The sequence below is a fragment of the Neofelis nebulosa genome, chromosome 14 (assembly GCF_028018385.1).
Source record: "Neofelis nebulosa isolate mNeoNeb1 chromosome 14, mNeoNeb1.pri, whole genome shotgun sequence".
Taxonomy (NCBI): Eukaryota; Metazoa; Chordata; class Mammalia; order Carnivora; family Felidae; genus Neofelis; species Neofelis nebulosa.
In genome coordinates, this window is record NC_080795.1 from 6,468,826 (window position 1) to 6,492,954 (window position 24,129).

The following is a 24,129-nucleotide window of genomic DNA, read 5'->3' on the forward strand; positions in this document are numbered from 1 at the left end:
AATCAGGAACATGCTATTAAAAATAAAGTGCGGGGCGCCTGGATGGCTCAGTCAGTTAAGCATCCAACTTCAGCTCAGGTCATGATCTCACGGTTCATGAGTTCGAGCCCCACGTTGGGCTCTGTGCGGACAGCTCAGAGCCTGGAACCTGCTTCAGATCTGTGTCTCCCTCTCTCTCTGCTCCTCCCCCACGCACGCTCTCACTCTCTCTCAAAAATAAAGATTTAAAAAAATCTTTTTTTTAAATAAAGTGAGATGAGTGCTTGTATTCTTCAAATTGTCAATATTATAAGTAGCGTAAGAAGGCTTAAGAACTATTCCAGACCAGGAGACTAGATTATGTGATCCTAGACTAGATCTTGTTCTGAAAGAAGAAAAAAAGCTCTAAAGGACACCACTGGGACACATGACAATACCGGAACCTGCACTGTAGATTAAAGTACTGTACCGATGTTAAATTTCCTGAATTTCCTATGATTACATAAGAAAATAAACTTGTTCCAAGGAAACACACACTTAAGTATTAAAGGGTAAAGCATGATAGATGCAACCTATTCTCAAACAGTTCAGAAAAAATGTGTACGTGTGTGAATATGTACATAACGGAGAAAGAGAAGACAAGTAATGACAAAACAAGCATGGCAAATATTAAAAATTAATGGGTCTAGAAAAAGTATACATGTGAGTTATTTTTATTATTCTTATAAACCTTCTGTAAGTTAGAAAATTATTTCAAAAACGTTTTTAAAATGTATGACAACTTTCCCCATGGGGAAAATTCTTCTTCTTAAAGAGGCATCCAGCTGTAAGTTTTAGAAAACAAAAAAGGCTAAATTTGACTAGTTAAAAAGCAAAACCCTCAAGGAGGTCAAACTAACACCCTTCCCACTTCATATAAGGCACTGATTTCAATACATCTATATTTATAAACAGGAAAATATGCAAACACCAAATGTTTGAATAAACCAGATCACGAATACACGTAAGGGAAGATCAATTATACCTAATAACTTTTTCCAGGATTTGATGAGAGACTTTGCTAAAGATGTAACTTCTTCATCTGTACTCTGCTTGCGAATAGCATTCACTGACATTCCAATTCTTGTGGACTGCAAGGGAATACAAAAAATTTGTGTAAGCTGTCTTTACTTCAGACAATTTAGTGCTTCATTCTGTTCTTTCTCATTTTCCTGTTTCCATGGTAGACCAGAAGAAAACCTGAGTTATTTGAATTCTTATAATAGTATACTATAGATTTAAGATACACGCATCTTCAGATCAACACTGGACTCAAGGTTGTTAGCACAGAGATCTGCAGACAGACAAGATGAGCTGCTATTGTAATAAGGTTGGTTAACTGGTAAAATGAAATCAGTCTTTCCATATCCCTTAAGGTAAGAATAAGCTATAAAATATTTGTATTATACAGAAGGCATGAAGCAACCATGACTAACATACACACTTCTTTGCTTCTATATATTCTTCTATGTAGATTACTTTGTGGATCATCTGCTGCAACTTTAATGAGGATACTCAAATATTACCATCTACAGAGGTTTAAGAACATTTTTTTTTTTTTTTTTTGCCCCACATCAGCATACAATTACAGATACTAAAATGGACTTCACAGGGGCGCCTGGGTGGCGCAGTCGGTTAAGTGTCCGACTTCAGCCAGGTCACGATCTCACGGTCCGTGAGTTCGAGCCCCGCGTCGGGCTCTGGGCTGATGGCTCAGAGCCTGGAGGCTGTTTCCGATTCTGTGTCTCCCTCTCTCTCTGCCCCTCCCCCGTTCATGCTATGTCTCTCTCTGTCCCAAAAATAAATAAAAAACGTTGAAAAAAAAAATTTTTTTTAAAAATAAATAAAATAAAATAAAATAAAATGGACTTCACAGAGGGGCCCCAGGGTGGCTCAGTCGGTTAAGGCATCAGACTCCGGATACCGGCTCACGTCATGATCTCATGGTTCATGGGATTGAGCCCCGCATCAGGCTCTGAACTGACAGTGCAGAGCCTGCTTGGGATTCTGTCTCTCCCTCTCTCTCTGCCCTTCCCCCCTTTCTCTCCCTCTATCAAAATAAATAAACATTTGTTAAAAAAGGACTTCACAGAATACAGTAATATATCATGTGGTAATACTATGTACCCACAAATATGCTGGGAGCATCCATATTCACTAATCTTCCTAACCACCATTTATTTTTTTTAATTTAATTTATTTAAGTGGACTTCATGCCCAATGTGGGGCTTGCCCTTACAACCCTGAGATCAACAGTCACCTGCTCCACTGACCGAGCCAGCCAGGCACCCTTTCCTAACAACCCTTTAAGCTTGATATCATTATCCCTACTCATCCAGCAATACACCATACCTAATTGGCAGAGCTGGGATTTATTTTTTTTTTTTTTTAATTTTTTTTCAACGTTTATTTTTGAGACAGAGAGAGACAGAGCATGGACAGGGGAGGGGCAGAGAGAGAGGGAGACACAGAATCGGAAACAGGCTGCAGGCTCTGAGCGGTCAGCAGAGAGCCCGACGCGGGGCTCGAACTCACGGGCCGTGAGATCATGACCTGAGCCGAAGTCGGACGCTTAACCGACCAAGCCACCCAGGCGCCCCGGCAAAGCTGGGATTTAAATGCACCTCCAAAGTCCAGCTCTTTCCAGGACATCAATGGTTTTCAAATTGTGCTCAAAGAACACAAAAGCTGTGACAGGCCAATTAAGGATGATAAATAAAAAAACAAATGGTAAATTATTTAGTTAGTTCAAGTTGTTAGTAGATGATCTTTCAAGACATATGGTCAATGGAAGAAAAAAACAACAAAAGGAATTGTTAGTGGTTAAAAAAAGCAGGAATCCCTGCTGTAAACTTTAAGGTAGAGTAATAAATGGGTACTTACAGCTTTCCTGCTAAATTATTCAAACTTCTCAACAAAGAGATTCAGGACAGAAATTCTGCTCAAGAATTTAGAATATGTGTTTGGCCAGAATGGCCTAAGCTGTATCTATGGAAAGAAAGCTGTGCAAGGCAGATAAGGTTCCACAGCAGAAAGATAAAGGGGATTCCACAATTCGAAAATCCTAAAATGGTTTGGGATTAATGTTTGGGGAGGGTTTCCCCCCAAAGAAAGTGGTTTACTGCTTTAATAAAATGCTCTTGGAACTTTTTTAATGAAGAAAATACTTTAGAACTTTTTAGAACTCTTCTAAAACACTTCAATATAGAAAATTGTCCACAAGCAAGTTCCTGGGCCAGATGGCATAGCCTACAACTGTGTGGACCCAGAGCTGTCCTACTGGATACAGCTCACTGCTTAGAAGCCAGGCCTGCAATTACAACCAAGTACTGTCAGGTCTGACTTCCTTATCCTGATGCCTTTGGCACTCCTCCTCCAGCACCCATTCACAGCTCTTCCTTACTACCGCCCCAACCCCCCCCCCCCCCCACCCAGAAGAAAATCTATTTTTGGAACAAGTGGAAGAATCATTTGAGCTACTAATACAGTTCTGAAGCTTGGGGCTGACACAGATTGGCAAAGAAAATGGAGCTTTAAGAGGTAGTCAGAGGCAAGCAAAGATACAGGAAGAGCATGAACAAATCATGTACTTGGGGTGACTGCTTTTTAACTGTCACAGGATGTTTTCATCACTAAAGAGTCAATAATTTCCTACTTAAAACCTACAAAAATCCATCCGGAGAATGTAGGAATCCGTAACAAACATACTTCTCTAAGGAAGAGACTATCCAGTCAAGAATAATAAGAAACAAGGCTGCTGAGGTAGAGTGAAAAACAAAGATCTGGGTAGGTTTTTTTCCTCCTTTTGAAGAGAGTATTTGGGGAACAGCAGATGAAACTAGAGAGAAGAAAGGATTATGAAGCCATTTTACTTGGATAACCAAGTCTAAACGTAACTCTAAGAATTCTCTAGACTCTGGACTTTTCCTAAAACCAGTAGACTTTAATTTACAGGATATAACAAGTGCCCTACAAAAAAGTACTGTGTGCTCAAATAACATTAAGGACTGTAGATTTAAACAGGCTTCTTGTTTGCAGGACTAATGAAGGTTTTTGAGATCAACTATATACTGTGAAATTCTAGACACAGAAAATGTATGCCTTTGCCCATGGCTGGCCCTCTGGTTTCTATAGAACACCAGCTATGCAATTATAAAGATACTACCCTGGAAAGATGGAGAGGCCATTAAGCTGACTTAGGGAATCAGATGTACACTGCTGGTAAAGCAGAAAGGAATGAGTAGTGAGATTAAGAGATGCTGTCAGCATCACAGGAAATAAGCAGATTGGTATACTCTAGAAGAAAAATCACCTTTATGATCACTCATGAGTTTCCGCCAAGATGATTTAAGATACCCCCTAAATCTTAAAGTAAAAACATAGAGCTACTATAAAACATTGAGAAAAACTAAAGACTTAAATACATGTGAAGGAAGGCAGAGGCGCCTGGGTGGCTCAGTCGTCTGACTTTGGCTCAGGTCATGATCTTGCGATTCATGAGTTCAAGCCCCGCATCAGGCTCTGTGCTGACAGCCTGGAGCCTGTTTCAGATTCTGTGTCTCCCTCTCTCTCTGCCCCTCCCCTGCTCATGCTCTGTCTCTCTGTCTCAAAAATAAATAAAAACATTAAAAAAATTTTTAGAAAAAAAATACATGTAAAGGCATCCCATATACATGGATAAGACTTAAATGTTAAGATTGCAATGCTAAGAAAATCAGACTAAAATAAAATCCCTATTAAAATCCCAGCTGCCTTTTGTGCAGAAATTGATAAGCTTATCCTAAAGTTCATATGGAAATACAAGGGACCCAAAATAGCCAAAACAATCTTGAAAAAATTGAAGGACGCATAATTCCCAAATTCAAAACTTACTACAAAACCTCAATGATCAAGGCAATGTGGTCCTATATAAGGAGAGACACGATTAATAGATTTAAGAATCCAGAAATAAATCCCTACATTTTTCTGTCACTGATTTTCAACAAGGATCTCAAGATAATTCATTAGAGAGAAGAATACTTTAAAAAGGTGAGAGGTGCCTGGGTGGCTCAGTCGGTTAAGCGTCTGACTTGGCCTCAAGTCATGATCTCCCAGTTCGTGAGTTCAAGCCCCGCGTCAGGATCTGTGCTGCCAGCTCGGATTCTTGGGGGGGGGAGGGGGGGAGGTTGTGTGTGTTGTGTGTGTCTGTGTCTCTCTCTGCCCCTTCCCTGCTCACGTTCCCTCTCTCTCTCTCTCTCTCTCTCAAAAATAAATAAATAAATAAATAAATAAATAAATAAATAAATAAATAACATTTTTTTTAAAAAGCTGAACTAGGGGCACCTGGGTGGCTCAGTCGGTTAAGCGGCCGACTTCGGCTCAGGTCACGATCTCGCGGTCCGTGAGTTCGAGCCCCGCGTCGGGCTCTGGGCTGATGGCTCAGAGCCTGGAGCCTGCTTCCGATTCTGTGTCTCCCTCTCTCTCTGCCCCTCCCCCGTTCATGCTCTGTCTCTCTCTGTCTCAAAAATAAATAAAACGTTAAAAAAATTAAAAAAAAAAAAAAAAAAGCTGAACTAGATATCCATGCGTAAAAGAATGAAATTGGACTTCTTTATACCACACATGAAAATTAACTCAAAATGAATCACAGAACTAAATGAAAGAGCTAAAAAACAAAAGAATAAATTTTTGTAGCCCTGAATTAGGCAACTAAAGCACAAGCAACCAAAGAAAACAATAAAACAGACTACAACAAAATTATAAGCTTTTGTGCTTCAAAGAACACCACTAAGAGAGTAAAGCCCAGGGGAGGTAACGCTTGAAAATCCTGTATGTCACAATGGACTTGTATCTAGAATATATAAAGAACTATTACAACTTAAAAATAAAAAGACAAATTATCCAATTTCAAAACAGGAAAAGGATCTGAGAAAACAGTTCTCCAAAGAAAATATATGATTGGTTAAGAAGCGTATGAAAAAGATGTTCAACATTAGTCATTTGGGAAATGGAAATAAATAGCACAATGAAATATCACTTCACGCCCAGTAAGATGGCTATAATCAAAGACAAATAATAAGTGTTGGCAAGAATGTGGATGAACTGGAACCTTCGTTTACTTGCTCCTGAGAATGTAAAATGGTACGGTCACGTGGGAAAACAGTCTGGCAGGTCCTCAAAATATTCAACATAAAGTTATCATACAACTCATCATTTCGACTCTTTCAGATCTCTACCAGAGAGAACCAAAAACACACAAACCTGTACATGAATGTGCACAGCAAGCAGCATGAGTCATAACAACCAAAAAAGTAGAAACAATCCAAATGTCCATCAAATGACAAATGGATACACAAAATGTGGTGTAACGATACAGTGGACTATTATTCAGCCATAAAAGGGAACAGGCTACAACATGGATTGTAGGGATTGACACAGGCTACAACATGGATGAACCCTGAAAAGTATGCTGAGTAAAGGCCAAAGGGGCACCTGGCTGACTCTGCCGGGAGAGCATGCGACTCTTGACCTTCAGGTCACGAGTTTGAGCCCCACGTTGAGGGGTAGATCATAATTAAAATAAAGAAATTTTTTAATCTTCAAAGGAAAAAAAACAAGGCAGCCAGACACAAAAGGTCATATATTATATGATTTCACTTATATGAAATTTCCAGAATAGGTAAATCTGTAGAGACAAAAATGTGGCTCGATTAGTGGTTCCTAGGGCAGAAGGGGGAGAAAAGAGGAACGGCTGCTAAAAGGCACCCCAGAGGCTGGTGTCCTGATGGCAGCTGCTGTCAATGACAAAGAAAGTGAGGTTCTGGGAAATCAAATCAGGGCCAAGAGCCCAACTTCCTTTCCTTTCACGGTGAGATTACAAACTTGGAAGATTTAGATTTTATTCTTCTTGAGAAGGCAACTTTTTCTATAATGATAACTTAGATTATTGATTTATGTTACCATCTTTTAAGAAAAACAAGAGTTAATAATGATTTACACCATAACAGGACAATACAAAAAACTTATTGGTAGTAAAAATGTTTTGGCATTTTAGGACAATTACCTATCCAAATCATGACACATTTTGGCACATACCTGTAATAATTCCAGGGTCATGGGAATATTCTTAAGCTCCTTCAGTAAATCCAATGCTCCAGCCTATAAAATAAAATAAAATAATTGCAGACGCAATTTCCCAGATGGTAAAACAAGGACTAACTAGAGATTTAAATTTACATTTTTCCATCCACAACTCACTATGACTCACTTATTCATATGAGGATGGTGTGTGCGTATATATATGCACATATGTATGTATACATATACATGCACATATATATGTGCATACCAGGATGACATATATATATATATATATATATATATATATATATATACACACATATATATGTACATACCAGGATGATATATATATATATATATATCATATATACACATATATATGTACACATATATATGTGCATACCAGGATGATATACATATACATACACATATATATGTGCATACCAGGATGATATACATATACATACACATATATATGTGCATACCAGGATGATATACATATACATACACATATATATGTGCATACCAGGATGATATACATATACATACACATATATATGTGCATACCAGGATGATATACATATACATACACATATATATGTGCATACCAGGATGATATACATATACATACACATATATATGTGCATACCAGGATGATATACATATACATACACATATATATGTGCATACCAGGATGATATATATATATATACACATATATATACACACACATATATATACATAAAGGGGGGCAGGGAAAGAGGGGTAGTGTTTTCCAAATAATGATTGCAACTCATTAAAGGAACGTAAGATCCATTTACTGGACTATGACCAGCACTTGTTTGTTAAAGTTCATTTTAAATAATATTTGTTTATATGTGTCCAAATTTGAAATGTAAAATGTGTTTCTTACCCTGGTAGCATAACACACCCCACATTTCCATGAAGAACACCTATTTGATTAAGGAGCCAACCCTGAAAAAGCAGGAATGGGGGTCAGAAGATACTATAGCACCTCTAGCATTCACACACAGTGAGAGTGGGAAAGGGCCTGTCTTTACTAGAATTCTCTTGAGGTCTCCTGTTTCTTACTCATCTGTCACAAAAGCACTGCTGTTGGGGTGCCTGGATGGCTCATTCAGTTAAGCAACCGACTTCAGCTCGGGTCATGATCTCACGGTTGGTGCGTTCGAGCCCCGCGTCGGGCTCTGTGCCGACGGCTCAGAGCCTGGAGCCTGCTTCCGATTCTGTGTCTCCCTCTCTCTCTGGCCCTCCCCCACTCACACTCTGTCTCTCTCTCTCTCTCAAAAACAAATAAAACATTAAAAAAAGTTGGGGCGCCTAGATGGCTCAGTCGGTTAAGCATCTGACTTCAGCTCAGGTCATGATCTCACGGTTCATGAGTTCGAGCCCCACGTTGGGCTCTGTGCTGACAGCTTGGAGCCTGGAGCCTGGAGCCTGCTTCAGATTCTGTGTCTCTCTTTCTCTCTGCCCCTTCCCTATTCACGCTCTCTCTCTTCTCAAAAATAAAAAAACATTAAAAAATTTTTTTAATTTAAAAAAAACACAGAAACAGTACTGTCTACCTAATTCCTACAGAGTAGTAAAAAGCAGATTCTGAGAGAAAATTCAGAATTAAGATGTATGTTAAGCTCACAGGCCTGTCCACTGCCATCTAGAATCAAAGACTCCGATATAGATGATGAAGACAGAACAAAATAAGACTCTTAAAAGAATTACATAAAGCACCTAAAATTAAAAAAGGAATGAAATGAGAAGCAACAGCACCACCTTATACCTTGTGGCCAAATATTCCAATTTGATATTGATTTAGGTATCATATTTAATCTAATACCCTCACTTAATCATATTTTACTTAGTTTAATATTCACTTAATGTACTATATTTGTACACATTATTCTATATGCCACTAATAAAAAAACTATTAAACTATCATAGTATTTTCTTATCACTTCTTCACACTTTTATAATTCTTGTAAACTTGAAGTTTTGATCATGTACCACCTTTTACATACATAAAGAAAAACATAAGCAAAATAAATTAGCTAAGGTGCTTCTAAAACTACTTCACATTCAGAATCCAATGATAATGAATCACTTATTGACTCAGATTCAATTATACCTGTTTTTATCCACAAAAAAGTTGTAGAGAAAACAGTAGTAATGCAGCATTTCATAAAAGAAGCCATCAAAGGGGCGCCTGGGTGGCTCAGTCGGTTGAGTGTCCGACTTCAGCTCAGGGCCATGATCGCATGGCCCATGGGTTCCAGGCCCACACCGGGCTTTGTGCCGACAGCTCAGAGCCTGGAACCTGCTTCAGATTCTGCGTCTCACTCTCTCTCTCTGCCCCTCCCCTGCTCATGCTCTGTCTCTCTCTGTCTCAAAAATAAATAAAACATTAAGAAAAAAAAAAGAAGAAGAAGAAGAAGAAGAAGAAGCCATCAAAGAGCTAAAAGCCTTTAGCTCTTACCTGGCTTTGTAGTGTGTAGAGAGCTAGTTGTTTTCACCCCCACTGCTCTTCAACCATTTGGTTCCCTAAGGTTCAAAGAGCACTCCACTAATGTCTTTAAGAGTTTCTTCCAAGCCACTGACACCCACTCTGCAAATGTTGATGCTGGGTTTGATGTTCTGCCTGTGAAAGTACATCCCAATAGCCATCTGGTCGACAATATATGTGTAACTCATTCTGCTTTCTGAAATGGTAAAATACAAAAACTAGGCACCCTACGAATCAATGAAACACAGCATACCCCAGGGAAACAGAAAGCCCCAGAGCATGTCCCTCAACATGTACCCCCAAGGAAGAAACAAGCACGGAACCCTCATGGCATTATCATATTTCTTAAATATAAAATTGAGTCAAGGCTTCCAGTCATGTAATTTTTCCATTTAAACTTGACAGGAGCGCCCAGATGGCTCAGTCAGTTATGCATCTGACTCTTGATTTCTGCTCAGGTCATGATCTCCAGGTCGTGAGATCAAGCCCCACAGCGCAGAGTCTGATTGGGATTCTCTCTCTGCACCTCCCCTGGGTATGCGCTCTCTCTCTCAAAATAAATAAATAAACTTAAAAAAAAAAACACCAAACAACTGACCCTTAAAAAATAAGTAAAATAAAATAAATTTGACATCAGGGTGCCTGGCTAGCTTAGTGGGTAAAGCATGCAACTCTTGATCTCAGAGGTCATGAGTCAGAGCCCCATGTTGGATGCAGAGATTACATTAATTAATTAATTAATTAAAAAAAATAAAGTTGACAGACATCAGACTCAGCTGTGGAGAATAAAAAAACATTAACTTTCCTTCTGGCAACAGGTGTATTATTTTAATTTAAAACTTAAGTTCAAAAACAATTATGAGACAGGTTACTATGAAGGATTTTTTTTGTTTTTGTTTTTGTTTTTGTTTTTTAAAGAGAGTGTGAGCAGGGGAGAAGGGCAGAGGGGACGAGAGAGAGAGAAAGAAAAGTGGGGGAAGAGAGAATCCTAAGCAGGCTCCACACTCAGCACAGAGGCCGACACAGGGCTCAATCTCACAAACCATGAGATCACGACCCTGAGCCAAAAACAAGAGTTGAACACTCAACCGACTGGGCCACCCAGGCACCTGTTTTGTTTTTTTATTATGAAGGTTTTAACGATTTACTTCTTAAAGATCCCTTCTGATCTTAAAATTCTACAAATTATTTTTAGAGGTAACTAAAAACAGTGAAACACTGCAGGTGTTAGAGAAGAAAACCAACATTGACTTTAAATTTACTGTTAATCAGAAATTCTACAGAAATGACATCTTTGTGAGCAAATGGGTTCTTGAATCCCATATCTATAAATCCCCAAACCAAAAACCTTTGAAAAGCAAGATTTCTCACAGATTTTCAACAAACTCATTTGCCAACAACACCTAATCTCAACATACATAAAACCATTTATGTTCTATATATCCCACTTCATGTGACAGTACCACATTTCACTATGAAAATGTTAATGTCTGATTACTAGGAACTGCCCAGATCCTGTTGAAGATATATAATGTATGTACCATATTATCTTAATAAAACCTGAGGTGCTCAGCAATCAAAAAGAATGAAATCTTGCCATCTGCAATCACGTGGATGGAACTAGAGGGTATGATGCTAAGCGAAATTAGTCAGAGAAAGACAAATATCATAGGACTTCACTCATTATGAGGACTTTAAGATACAAAACAGATGAGCATAAGGGAAAGGAAGCAAAAATAATATAAAAACGGGGAGGGGGGAAAAACATAAGAGACTCTTAAATATGGAGAACAAACAGAGGGTTACTGGAGGGGTTGTAGGAGGGGGGATGGGCTAAATGGGGAAGGGGCACTAAGGAATCTACTCCTGAAATCATGTTGCACTATATGCTAACTAACTTGGATGTAAATTAAAAATAAATAAACATGGTTAAAATAAATAAATTAAAAATATGAATTTTTTTAAAAATTTTTAAAAACCTGAGGGGCATCCGGGTGGCTCAGTTGGTTAGGCATCTGACTTCGGCTCAGGTAATGACCTCACAGCTCATGAGTTCGAGCCCCACGTTGGGCTCTGTGGTAACAGCTCGGAGCCTGGAGCCTATTTCAGATTCTGTGTGTCCCTTGCTCTCTGCCCCTCCGCCGCTCACACTCTGTCTCTCAAAAATAAATAAACATTAAAAAAAAAATTTTTTTTTAAACCTGACAATTTTGGAATTCTCAAATATATCAGACTCCAAAAGTTTTGATTACGAGATTGTGGACTTGTATCCTATGACTACCATAGACATTTTTATTCTACCTATGCCTCCATGGACTTTCCGATCCATTTCTGACCTAGGATCAATTAGAGAAGAAGATAAAGAACCACACTTCTAGGAGTCCTTGAAAATGCAGGGTCTCCTTAGACTTACATAATGCTGTCTGCCACATATAAAGTTGATTCTTCTAACACATCAGCAATGTGGCATAAGGTTTAAGTTGCTTTCCAAGCAATAGATAAGATTTGCATTAATTTCATCACACTCTCCCTTTACACTCAGATCTCTCTGGTGAGACCGAAATTAGAGATACAAGCTATGGAAGGAAGAAAAAGCAAAATAACATTAACTGGATGACACTATGACCTTTCTCATAATTACACTATGTTCTGGCCAAATAAGATGAATATTTCAATCACGGTTCTTTAAGAAATAAACAACTATGGGGGCGCCTGGGTGGCTCAGTTGGTTAAGCGGCCGACTTCGGCTCAGGTCATGATCTCGCGGTCTGTGAGTTCGAGCCCCACGTCGGGCTCTGTGCTGACAGCTCAGAGCCTGGAGCCTGTTTCAATTCTGTGTCTCCCTCTCTCTGACCCTCCCCGGTTCATGCTCTGTCTCTCTCTGTGTCAAAAATAAATAAACGTTAAAAAAAAAAAATTAAAACACTTAACTACGGTGTGCACTTTAAAAAAAAAAAAAAAAGAAAAAGAAATAAACAACTATGATAATCTGAATGAACAAAAAGGCAAAAAACAGATGATCATATATATTAATTCAGTGACAAAAGCTTCTTTGAATATTACTATGTGCCAAGCATCATGGTAAGCCCTTTATATATGTGTGTATATATATGTGCATATGTATGTATACGCACATATATATACATGCAATTCCATCTTCACAATAAACCCTATAGAAAAAGGTAATCTTTTTCTCTCCATTTTACAGAAGAGGAATTGAAAATCCAGACAATTTAGGAAACCTGCACAGTCATATGATTATTACTAACTAAAAAAGGTGAAATCTACTCACTTCTGTCAAACTATACTTATGCCTCTCAACAAATATTAACACTGTGTACCAAACTCTGAGGATACAACAGTGAGCAAGACAAATCTTTTGCGACTTCAGGGAATTTAAAATAAACACAAACCTTTGAATATCTACTTCAAAACTTCAATTATACAAAGAAACAAATTCAGAAAAGGAAAGTGACTTGGCCAACTGATAGGTAATATAAAAGGACAAGAATTATAATCTCCTGACCCTCACACCGCTGCTGTCTCCATTTCCTAGGTCCACTGGTAGTAGTTCTGCTCTGTGAACTTGGGTGAATAGCATTACCAAACAAGAAACTAAATTCTATCCTTCCCCAATAATCACCTGCCTCTAAAGGTCAAGTCTATTAGATTGCAGCATCTCCTACAGATAATGATGCAAGAGAAAGAAAGATTCTACCTTATCTTCCAGAGTCAAATTTAGTTCACAGCACTGGCTGAAGAATAAACAATACTATCACATGACTTTATTACACGATTGGTACTATCTGTCATCAGAAACAAGTACTTTTACAAAATATTGCATTCAAACTTGTACTTAGCACACAGCATATACAACTTTGCATAGGACACAAACATCCTCCTCAAGGAGATGTATGGAGAAGGAAGCAACATGGAATATACAGTTAAGAACACACACATACTTATATATACATATGTATGTGTGTATAAATATGCATGACAGATATAGATATATACATATATATATACATATATATATGTATATATATATATATATATATCAGATCGAAATTCAAATCTATGCACTGCCATTTCCTAAATATAAGATCTTGAGAATGTTATTTCTTTTTCAAGCTTCAGTTTCTTCATATGTAGGACAGCATAATACACTGACCGAGAAGAATTCAAATGGTCAAATGGAGTAATAAAGTACTTCATATGAAGTATTGAAATAGAGTGCCTGACATGTAGCATATGGTTGATAAGGGATACAAAGAGATAAAAAGATTTATCTACTTCCATCATAACAATATTCTCAAGAAGCCATAAACCAGCATTTTAAGTAAGCATTATTTAACCTCAATCAACTCAAACACCTCTCAGTAAGAATTATAAGATTTCAAGGCTTAAAAAACTAAGATGCTATTCATTTTTTTTTTTTTAAAGGAAACACTGTAAATATTTGAATTATGGCTCAGGAACATCACTATATACTAGAAATTATAATTTTATTATGTCATCTCAAATGTGCACTTATTCTACACCAAACAAAAGAAAAAATATATAAAATTGACTTCATCAAAACTGAAAGAAAAGACACTATCAAGAGAGTGAAAAGATAACCCACAGAATGCAAGGCAATATATACAAATCCTGTCTCCCATAAATCTAATATTCAGAATACAAAGAACTCTTACAATTCAAAAATACAAAGAGCTTAAAAATGGGCAAAGGATCTGAACATTTCTCCAAATATATATAGAAATGGCCAACAATGAAAAATTTTCACCATCATCAGTCATCCGAGAAATGCAAATCAAAACCACAATGAGACACCTCTTTACACCCACTGTGATGGCTATAATCAAAAAACACGCAAGTGTTGATGAAGACTCCATGAAATGGAACGCCCACCAACTGCTGATAAGAATTTAAAATCGTGCAACTTTGGAAAACAGTTTGTCAATTTCTCAAAAGGTTAAACATAGTTATATGACCTAACAATTCTACTCCTAGGTATATACCCAAGAGTAAAAAAAAAACCCAAAAAACAAACATATGTCCACACAAACACCTGCACGAAACGTTCTTAGCAGCATTACTCATCATGGTCAAAAAGTGGAAACAGCCCAAAATGTCCATCAAATGATGAATGAATAAACAAAATGTGGTATGTCCACCAGTACAGTGGAGTGCTATTCTGCAACACAAAGGAACAAAGTACTGATACTTGCTGTTAGTATAGATGAATCCTGAAAACACTAAGTGAAAGAAACCTGTCATAGAAGACCACATATTGTGTGATTCCATTTATACAAACACACGTTGCATAAGTCCATTTATAGAAAATGTCCAGAGCAGCAAATCCACAGACAAACAGATAAGCGGTTGCGGGGGCAGATACATGGTGACTACCTAATGGGTACAGGTTTCTTTTTGGAGTGATCAAAGTGCTCTTCAATTAGTGTTGTGAGAGCTACCCAAATCTGTGAATATACTAAAAACCACTGAATTGTACACTTTTTTACATTTTTTTTTAATATTTATTCATTTTTGAGAGAGAGGGGTAGGAGTAGAAAGAGACAGAGACACAGAATCCGAAGCAGGCTCCAGTCTCCAAGCTGTCAGCACACAGCCCAACGCAGGGCTCGAACTCACAAACCATGAGATTATGATCTGAGCCGAAGTCGGATGCTCAACCAACTGAGCAACTCACGTGCCCCAAACTGTACACTTTTAAAGGGGTGAACTGTATTGTATATCTTAATAAGGCTGTTTTTAAAAATTGTGTGTAGTCAGGGGTACCTGGGTGGCTCAGCCCGTTGAGCATCCAACTTCAGCTCAGGTCATGATCTCATGGTTCGTGGGTTCAAGCCCCACATTGGGCTCTGTGCTGACAGCTCAGAGCCTGGAACCTGTTTTTAGATTCTGTGTCTCCCTCTCTCTCTGCCCCTCCCCTGCTTGTGTTCTGTCCCTCTCTCTTAAAAAATAAAACATTTAAAAAAATTTAATAAAAAAATTAAAAATTATGTGTCGTCATTCTAAATTTTGATTTATACTAATCAGTCTAACCCTCATATGAAAACTGAAGTTTTTTCTTCAAATCAGGTAGAAGACTTAGAAATTTTAGGGTCCTAGGTGGCCAGTAGGTTAGGTGTCTAAGTCTTGATTTCAGCTCAGATCATGGTCTCACAGTTTATGGGTTCAAGCCCCACATCAGGCTCTGTGCTGACAGCAGTGCAGAGCCTGTTTGGGATTCTCTCTCTCCCCCTCTCTCTCTCCCTCTACCCCTCCCTGCCTCTTTCTCTAATAAATAAAATTTTAATTAAAAAAAAAGAAAAAATTTACATTCCATGTATAGCAGCTCCTGTATTGTGACATATAATTTCAACTTCTCTCCTAACAACTGAATTCTACTCAGTCCTGAGCCTTCAGCGAAAAAATCATAATAAACAAAGCTCAACACTACTTACAAAATCTATGAATTTGAAACTTCTAAGTTACCTCACTCCTTCTTCTACAGTCATGTCATAAATCCTTTACAAAAAAAACACACAAGGTTTTTTAGCCCTTACCATATCTTAGGCATTGTCAAGAATTTCATATTCATCTAATCTTTACTAAGTCATCTCCAATTTACCACCAAAAGAAAAAAAAAAAAAAAGACATTTTAAAGATGCTAAGGAACTTGCCTAAGATCACACTGCTGAAGTTCAGAAGAGCCAAGATGTGAACCCAGATTAGGAGTCAGACTTGCCTATTGACATCAAGTAAAAATTATTAAAAAAACAACAAATACCAGCAGTGCGTGGGTGGCTCAGTCAGCTGAGCATCTGACTTGATTTCAGCTCAGGGCGTGATCTCACAGTTCGTGAATTCGAACCTCCAGCTGGGTTCTGTGCTGACAGAATGGAGTCTGCTTAAGAGTCTCTTTCCCTCCCTCTCTGTCCCTCCCCCACTGGCATGCGCTCTCTCTCAAAATAAATATATAAACTTAAAAAAAAAAAAACTAGTATCTGGGGTGCCTGGGTGGCTCAGTCGGTTAAGCGGCCGACGTCAGCTCAGGTCATGATCTCACGGTTCCTGAGTTCGAGCCCCGCGTCAGGCTCTGTGCTGGCAGCTCAGAGCCTGGAGCCTGCTTCCGATTCTGTGTCTCCCTCTCTCTCTGCCCCTTCCCTGCTCATGCTCTATGTGTGTGTGTGTCTCTCTCTCTAGAAAAAGGAATACACAATAAAAAAAATTTTTTTTAAGTGATAGTTTAAAAAAAAACGAGTATCTGAATATTTGGAACTAACTTACGTGGCTCATCAAGGCCTCAGAGTGGGCACTTGTAAAACTGCTAACACTGTTTAAGATCAATTATACAGATAGGGCAACATTCTGGATAAATACTAAGGTCAGGATATTGATTGGATATTTATGGAAACCTTCCTGCCCCAGAATAACAAACACCCTTACTTCCTGGCCTTATATTCACTTAACTGCACCCATGCAAGTTTCAAAAACCAGGTCTTCAAGAGACATTGCAGCTTAACATAGTACTGACTTTAAGCAAAACAGATTTAGATTCACCTCTTCACTTCTAGCTATTTGGTTTAGGACAACTCACTTTACTTTCCAAATAGTTTCCTTACTTTTGGAATACTTATCTTGTAAAACTGAGGAATAGGTAGGCAATACTTAGCTGAATACCTGGCTCAGAGTAATAATTCAATAAATAGTAGCTGTTTTTATTATTACTTAAATGTGACACCTTACCTTTTTATTAAAACAAAACAATATCCAACAACAGCACTTAAACTTGTCAATTCAAGAGGACAACTACTATTCTTCAAGCAAAGTTTACTTTTTCATAGCTTAAGTAATATTTTTTATAATTTTTTTTTAACATTTATTTATTCTTGAGGCAGAGACAGCGTGTGAACAGGGGAGGAGCAGAGAGAGAGAGGGAGACACAGAATCTGAAACAGGCTCCAGGCCCTGAGCTGTCAGCAGAGCCCGACGCCGGGCTCGAACCCACAAACCGTGAGATCATGACCTGAGCCGAAGTCCAACACTTAACCAACTGAGCCAGGCACCCCTAGCGTAAGTAGTATTTTAGGGGCAGCTAGGTGGCTCAGTTGCTTAAGTGTTGGACTTCGGCTCAGGTCATGATCTCACGGTTCGTGATTTCGAGCCCTGCGTCCGGCTCTGTGCTGACAGCTCAGACCCTAGAGCCTGCTTCAGAGGATTCTGTCTACCTCTCTCTCTCTGCCCCTCCCCAACTCACACATGCTCTCTCTCACTCTCTGTCAAAAAAAATAAACATTAAAAAATTTTTTTTTAATATTTTAAAAAGCTCACAGAAAAATCTGGACACCACCAAAAAAAAAAAAAAAAAAAAAAAAAAGAGGGAGAAACAAATCTACCATAATCCTACAAACCCCAGAACAACTTCTGTTAAATTACTGACCTCCTTAAAAGCTCTTTGTGGGGGAACCTGGGTAGCTGAGTCACTTAAGCGTCCAACTCTTAATTTCAGCTCAGGACATGATCCCAGGGCCATGGGATCAGGTCCGGCGTTGGGCTCCACACTGAGCATGGAGCCTGCTTAAGATTTTCTGTACCTCCCCTTCTCCCCCTCTCTCCCTCTCCCCCCCTCCCTCCCTTTGCCCCTCTCCCCTGCTCATGCTCTCAAGCTCTCTAAAGAAAATTTTTAGGGGCCCCGGATGGCTCAGTCACTTAAGCGTCTGACTTCGGCCCAGGTAATGATCTTGCAGTCCATGAGTTCCAGCCCCGTGAGTTCTGTGCTGACAGCTCAGAGCCTGGAGCCTGCTTCGGATTCTGTGTCTCCCTCTCTCTCTGCCCCTCATGCTCATGCTGCTCATGCTCTGTCTTTCTCACTCTCAAAAATAAATAGACATTAAAAAAAATTTTTTTTTTAATTTTTAAAAAAGCTATTTGTGGAATGATGTGCTTTGGAAGGCAAAGAGAGAGTCATTCAAGACCCCTTTCTCTTTATTTCATTTGCCAATTTGAATTTCTGTAAGATATACAGGGAAAAGGAGAAGGAACAAAACAAACAAACAAAAAACATAAAAGAGCCAGTTATTTTATCTTTCTTTTTGGGGTTAAGTTTTCATATTGGTAAAGTTTTGAACTATCAGATAAATGAGATTTGAGGAGTGTCTGTAAAGTTGTTCCTCATTCTCACCCAGACTCATTATTTGCTTGTAACTTGAGAACTGCAAATAAATACAAACTGGTCTTCTCCATATTTATCCACTAAGGAATTAGTCATTTTTATGAAACACCTATTACAAGGAAAGAAAACAATCATTAGGTGATTAATGGATACACATTATGGCCTGAGTAGAGAAAAAAGGTACCCAACAAAAGGCCTTTTTCCCCAAGGAGCTTCTACTGTGGGAATCCAGGGAACTCCAGGCAAAGAAAAAAACTTTTCCAGTTTAAACAAAATAAATGCTCAGCCTGTTAAATAACCAGATCTCACCACTTGCAGTGGGGAAATGAAAGAGCCATATCAATGAGAAAACTAAACGGTAAAGGTTAATGTCTGGAACAGAAAACAAACAGGAAATATTTTAAAAGGCCAAAATTGCAAATACAGATTAACGGGGTATGAAATTACATGCCAGGCAATGCACCTGTTAAAAAAAAGAGGAAGAGACTATATACAAAGTCTTAAAAATTCAGCGTTTAACACTATTTTCTGCTCCGGCATGCTGTCCAGTAGAAAACCTGGGTCCTAGCTTAATCCAAATTGCTCAGTACTTAATTTAAGTGGGCGAACTACTTAATCTCTCTGACTCAGTTTCTTACTCTGCAAAATGGGTACACGGTAGCTGTGTCGTGGGTCTGTAAAGAATTTTGCACAGATGCTTTGGAATTCCAAAGTGCTGTACAAACCAGAGCATCCTCTTTCTCCTGCACATTAATTTGACAAGAAATTTATTTTGTAGACGGGAATAAGTTATTTCAGACACACGGATGCTGAAAATGTACTGAGAAGGGTGGAATAAGTTCAGGCGAAGACAATCATGGAGTTTTAGCTGAAAACAGGTGACACTGCGTCAGAGGACTGAAAGTACACACAGTGGTGGACAAAAAAATGCAAAACTGGAAGACTTCACACAAACCACAACGTGTTCACATCCACACACACTTTATCGATAACAAAATAACGCCACCGGTATTAACTGTAAACCACTTCAGAGTACTCAGCAACGACAGCTGTCCAAATGCATCTCCCAGTCAGTACCCCTGAGGGCGTGCGTTTTAACCACAGCTCTTTTACACACTACCACCTAACGAGACCCACTTTTGAAAAACACACTTAGCAACTTGCCAAAGACACTGGCATGCTCTGGCTTTCTGATTGCTAAACAAACCTGTAGCGTGGAGATAAGTCAAGTGCGTGGTTAGCATTCTTCTAAAAACTACGATACAGGAATTGGAACTCATCCGCTCGAGGTCCAGAACGTCTCACAAACCCCCATGCGATGTTATTTTTAGTTGTTAGCCAGCGATCGCGGAAAAGGGAACGAATCCTCCCAAACTGTGAAGGGCTTTCTACACTCCTCGATTCTTAAACTAAACGAGCGAAGTAATTGGCGAGCAAATGTACCCTCGATCAGGTTGACTCCTCTGTACTCACAACGAAGAGACTTGGAAGTACCCAGAACGGGTGCTAACGCCGGCGGCGCGGGGCCCCGCCGCCGGCCCCAGGACGCCGGCACGGTCCACGCCGCCTTCCCCCGCGGGAAGGGCCGGCGGGGGCGGGCCGGGAGCCCCCGAGGGCCCGGCCCCAGGCCCGCCACGTCCGGCTCCCGCCAGCCGCCCGGCCTCCCTCCCGGCCCGCGTCGCCCGCCGCGCTCACCGCGTTCTTCTTCTGCACCATCTTGTCCATCTTCTTGGCAATGCGGACCACCTCGTCCTCCATGGCTTCGGCAGGTCTTCCCCGCGCCCAGCCCGTCTGGGTCCGGAAGTGGGCGAAGCTGGGGCCGAGGGGACGGCGGGACGCGAGCCCAGGCGCGCGGCGAGCCCCCCACAGCAGGCCCGGGCCTAGGCCCTTCCTCGCAAACCAAGCCCGCGGCGGCGGTGGCGGCGGCGGCGGCCGAGACAGCGACTCCGCCCCCGCAGGCAGCGCCAGTCGAGCTCCGCGCGCGCCGCTCAGGCGCTGCCAATCGACGGCGGATCGCTGGGAACCCGCGCGCCGAGGCTCCCGCCAGACGGGCGTCGACCGAGGCGCCGTCAATGAGAAGAGGCGCAAACGGGGCGGGAGAGCTTCCCGCCAGGCGGTTGTGAAAGTCTGCAGGAGGCGGGGCCGAGTTTTGCCGCGCGTGCGCTTCCGGCCCAACCACAGCGCGGGGTGAGCTTGAGAGCCTGCGGAGACCCGCGGGGCTTTGAACTGCGGCGGGCGTGGGGGACGGGACGTTGGCGGTTTTTAAAGGCGGTGGGAGCCCGACCCTTTTTTCCGTGGGAGGCGGCTACCGTGAAAAGCAGAGCCCCGCCCAGTTTCCCTAAATAGTCTCGTAAGATACGGACTTGATCTTTTTCAGCGTCCCCTTTTTTTTTTTTTTTTTTTTTTTTTTTTAAATTTTTTTTTTCAACGTTTTTTTTTATTTATTTTTGGGACAGAGAGAGACAGAGCATGAACGGGGGAGGGGCAGAGAGAGAGGGAGACACAGAATCGGAAACAGGCTCCAGGCTCCGAGCCATCAGCCCAGAGCCTGACGCGGGGCTCGAACTCACGGACCGCGAGATCGTGACCTGGCTGAAGTCGGACTTCAGCGTCCCCTTTTTAAAAGTCAACTGGTTTGTAAGCTGCCGAAGCACCGAGACCCAGTGGGCTTGTTTTCAGACTCAGAATGTCGAACGCAGTATTTGAGTAGAGTTGAATGATACTGGACAGAAACGTTCTCAAAAAAGAACTAAGGCATCTCAACTGCTTCCAAAGATCAGTGAGGAAGTTGACATCCTTAATTTAAGGGTTATGACTAACAACACAAAGCCAACGTAGAAAATTGAAATACCGATGTTACTAATACTGGAGAGTACAGGCTCCTTCAGTAGGTCTTTGCCCAATTACACGTTTTACTACCAACTCATGCTACTTGCAGACATATCCCCACACCAGATTTAACTATCAAAATGCGCCACCTGGTAATGCTTTTTCTATACTAACATGACAGATGTTTTTTTTCCTACTTCTAGCTCAGTTATTTGGGGAGAAGAGGCATTTGACTTTTCCCCCTTCTGTTGATTTCATGTATTTCTTTTTTTTTTTAATTTTTTTAATATATGAAATTTACTGTCAAATTGGTTTCCATACAACACCCAGTGCTCATCCCGAAAGGTGCCCTCCTCAATACCCATCACCCACCCTCCCCTCCCTCCCACCCCCCATTAACCCTCAGTTTGTTCTCAGTTTTTAACAGTCTCTTATGCTTTGGCTCTCTCCCACTCTAACCTCTTTTTTTTTTTTTTTCCTTCCCCTCCCCCATGGGTTTCTGTTAAGTTTCTCAGGATCCACACAAGAGTGAAACCATACGGTATCTGTCTTTCTCTGTATGGCTTATTTCACTTAGCATCACTCTCCAGTTCCATCCACGTTGCTACAAAAGGCCATATTTCGTTTTTTCTCATTGCCACGTAGTACTCCATTGTGTATATAAGCCACAATTTCTTTATCCATTCATCAGTTGATGGACATTTAGGCTCTTTCCATAATTTGGCTATAGTTGAGAGTGCTGCTATAAACATTGGGGTACAAGTGCCCCTATGCATCAGTACTCCTGTATCCCTTGGGTAAATTCCTAGCAGTGCTATTGCTGGGTCATAGGGTAGGTCTATTTTTAATTTTCTGAGGAACCTCCACACTGCTTTCCAGAGCGGCTGCACCAATTTGCATTCCCACCAACAGTGCAAGAGGGTTCCCGTTTCTCCACATCCTCTCCAGCATCTATAGTCTCCTGATTTCTTCATTTTGGCCAGTCTGACTGGCGTGAGGTGATATCTGAGTGTGGTTTTGATTTGTATTTCCCTGATAAGGAGCGACGTGGAACATCTTTTCATGTGCCTGTTGGCCATCCGGATGTCTTCTTTAGAGAAGTGTCTATTCATGTTTTCTGCCCATTTCTTCACTGGATTATTTGTTTTTCAGGTGTGGAGTTTAGTGAGTTCTTTCTAGATTTTGGATACTAGCCCTTTGTCCGATGTGTCATTTGCAAATATCTTTTCCCATTCCGTTGGTTGCCTTTTAGTTTTGTTGGTTGTTTCCTTTGCTGTGCAGAAGCTTTTTATCTTCATAAGGTCCCAGTAATTCACTTTTGCTTTTAATTCCCTTGCCTTTGGGGATGTGTCGAGTAAGAGATTGCTACGACTGAGGTCAGAGAGGTCTTTTCCTGCTTTCTCCTCTAAGGTTTTGATGGTTTCCAGTCTCACATTCAGGTCCTTTATCCATTTTGAGTTTATTTTCGTGAATGGTGTGAGAAAGTGGTCTAGTTTCCTTCTTCTGCATGTTGCTGTCCAGTTCTCCCAGCACCATTTGTTAAAGAGACTGTCTTTTTTCCATTGGATGTTCTTTCCTGCTTTGTCAAAGATTAGTTGGCCATACGTTTGTGGGTCTAGTTCTGGGGTTTCTATTCTATTCCATTGGTCTATGTGTCTGTTTTTGTGCCAGATTTTATGTATTTCATTTCATTTTTAAATTATCTTCCTATTATTGATTCCCATCTTACATTGTAATGAAACTATATGACTGGGAAGTAACTGATTCTAAGGTATTTGTTAAGATTTGTCCATTTTTATAAATATGCTATGTGTCCTGAAAAAGAATTTGTATTCTATAATAACAGATAGGAGGTGCCATATAGGCTCATCAGCCACAACTTAATTTTAATGTTCAAATATTTATATCTCACTTTGTTGTATTCTATTCATGAATGTATAAAAATCTTCATTTATGATTGTGGATTTGTACGTTTACTTAAAAAAAATTTTTTTTATGTTTTATTTATTTTTGAGAGAGTGAGACAGAGCACAAGCAGGGGAGGGGCAGAGAGAGAGGGAGACAGAATCCGAAGCAGGCTCCAGGCTCTGAGCTGTCAGCCCAGAGCCCGACGCGGGGCTCAAACTCACAAACCGCGAGATCATGACCCGAGCTGAAGTCGGACACTCAACCGACTGAGCCAGCCAGGCATCCCTGTACATTTACTTTAATAACTGTGATTTCTGTTTTTCCCCAAAGAATCAGTTTGTCTTTACTGCGGTAAAACACACACAATATTGTCAAATGACAAAACTAGAACAATTTAGTAACGAGCTTGCTATCCTTTATCCTAGAGAAAATAATCCACCGATGGGGGGACTAGACTGCCTTACAAGCAGTGGAGCACAGATCCCCAGGGATCTGGGACAAGAGCGAGATTTACAGAGCATTGAAGAGGCAAAGAGGGAACACGTCCTGATTGACTAAGAGGTAGGAGATTTCCTTATAAACATAACAGGTCCTGTTTTCCAGGCTAAGGTAG

The 24,129-nt window shown here is 40.3% G+C and overlaps 1 protein-coding gene across 1 annotated transcript in view; it reads right to left on the reverse strand.

Moving 5' to 3' along the window:
* TCEA1 (transcription elongation factor A1) overlaps positions 1-20,746 on the reverse strand; it is a 44,486-nt gene extending 23,740 nt beyond the window's left edge. Inside the window, exons 1-3 of the mRNA XM_058699572.1 lie at positions 20,475-20,746; positions 7,093-7,155; positions 1,004-1,109 (exon numbers count right to left, since the gene is read on the reverse strand). Of these exons, the coding sequence (XP_058555555.1) occupies positions 1,004-1,109; positions 7,093-7,155; positions 20,475-20,537 (232 nt within the window). The 5' untranslated portion in view covers positions 20,538-20,746. The remainder of the gene's footprint in view (positions 1-1,003; positions 1,110-7,092; positions 7,156-20,474) is intronic.
* Between the last annotated feature and the right edge of the window lie 3,383 nt (positions 20,747-24,129).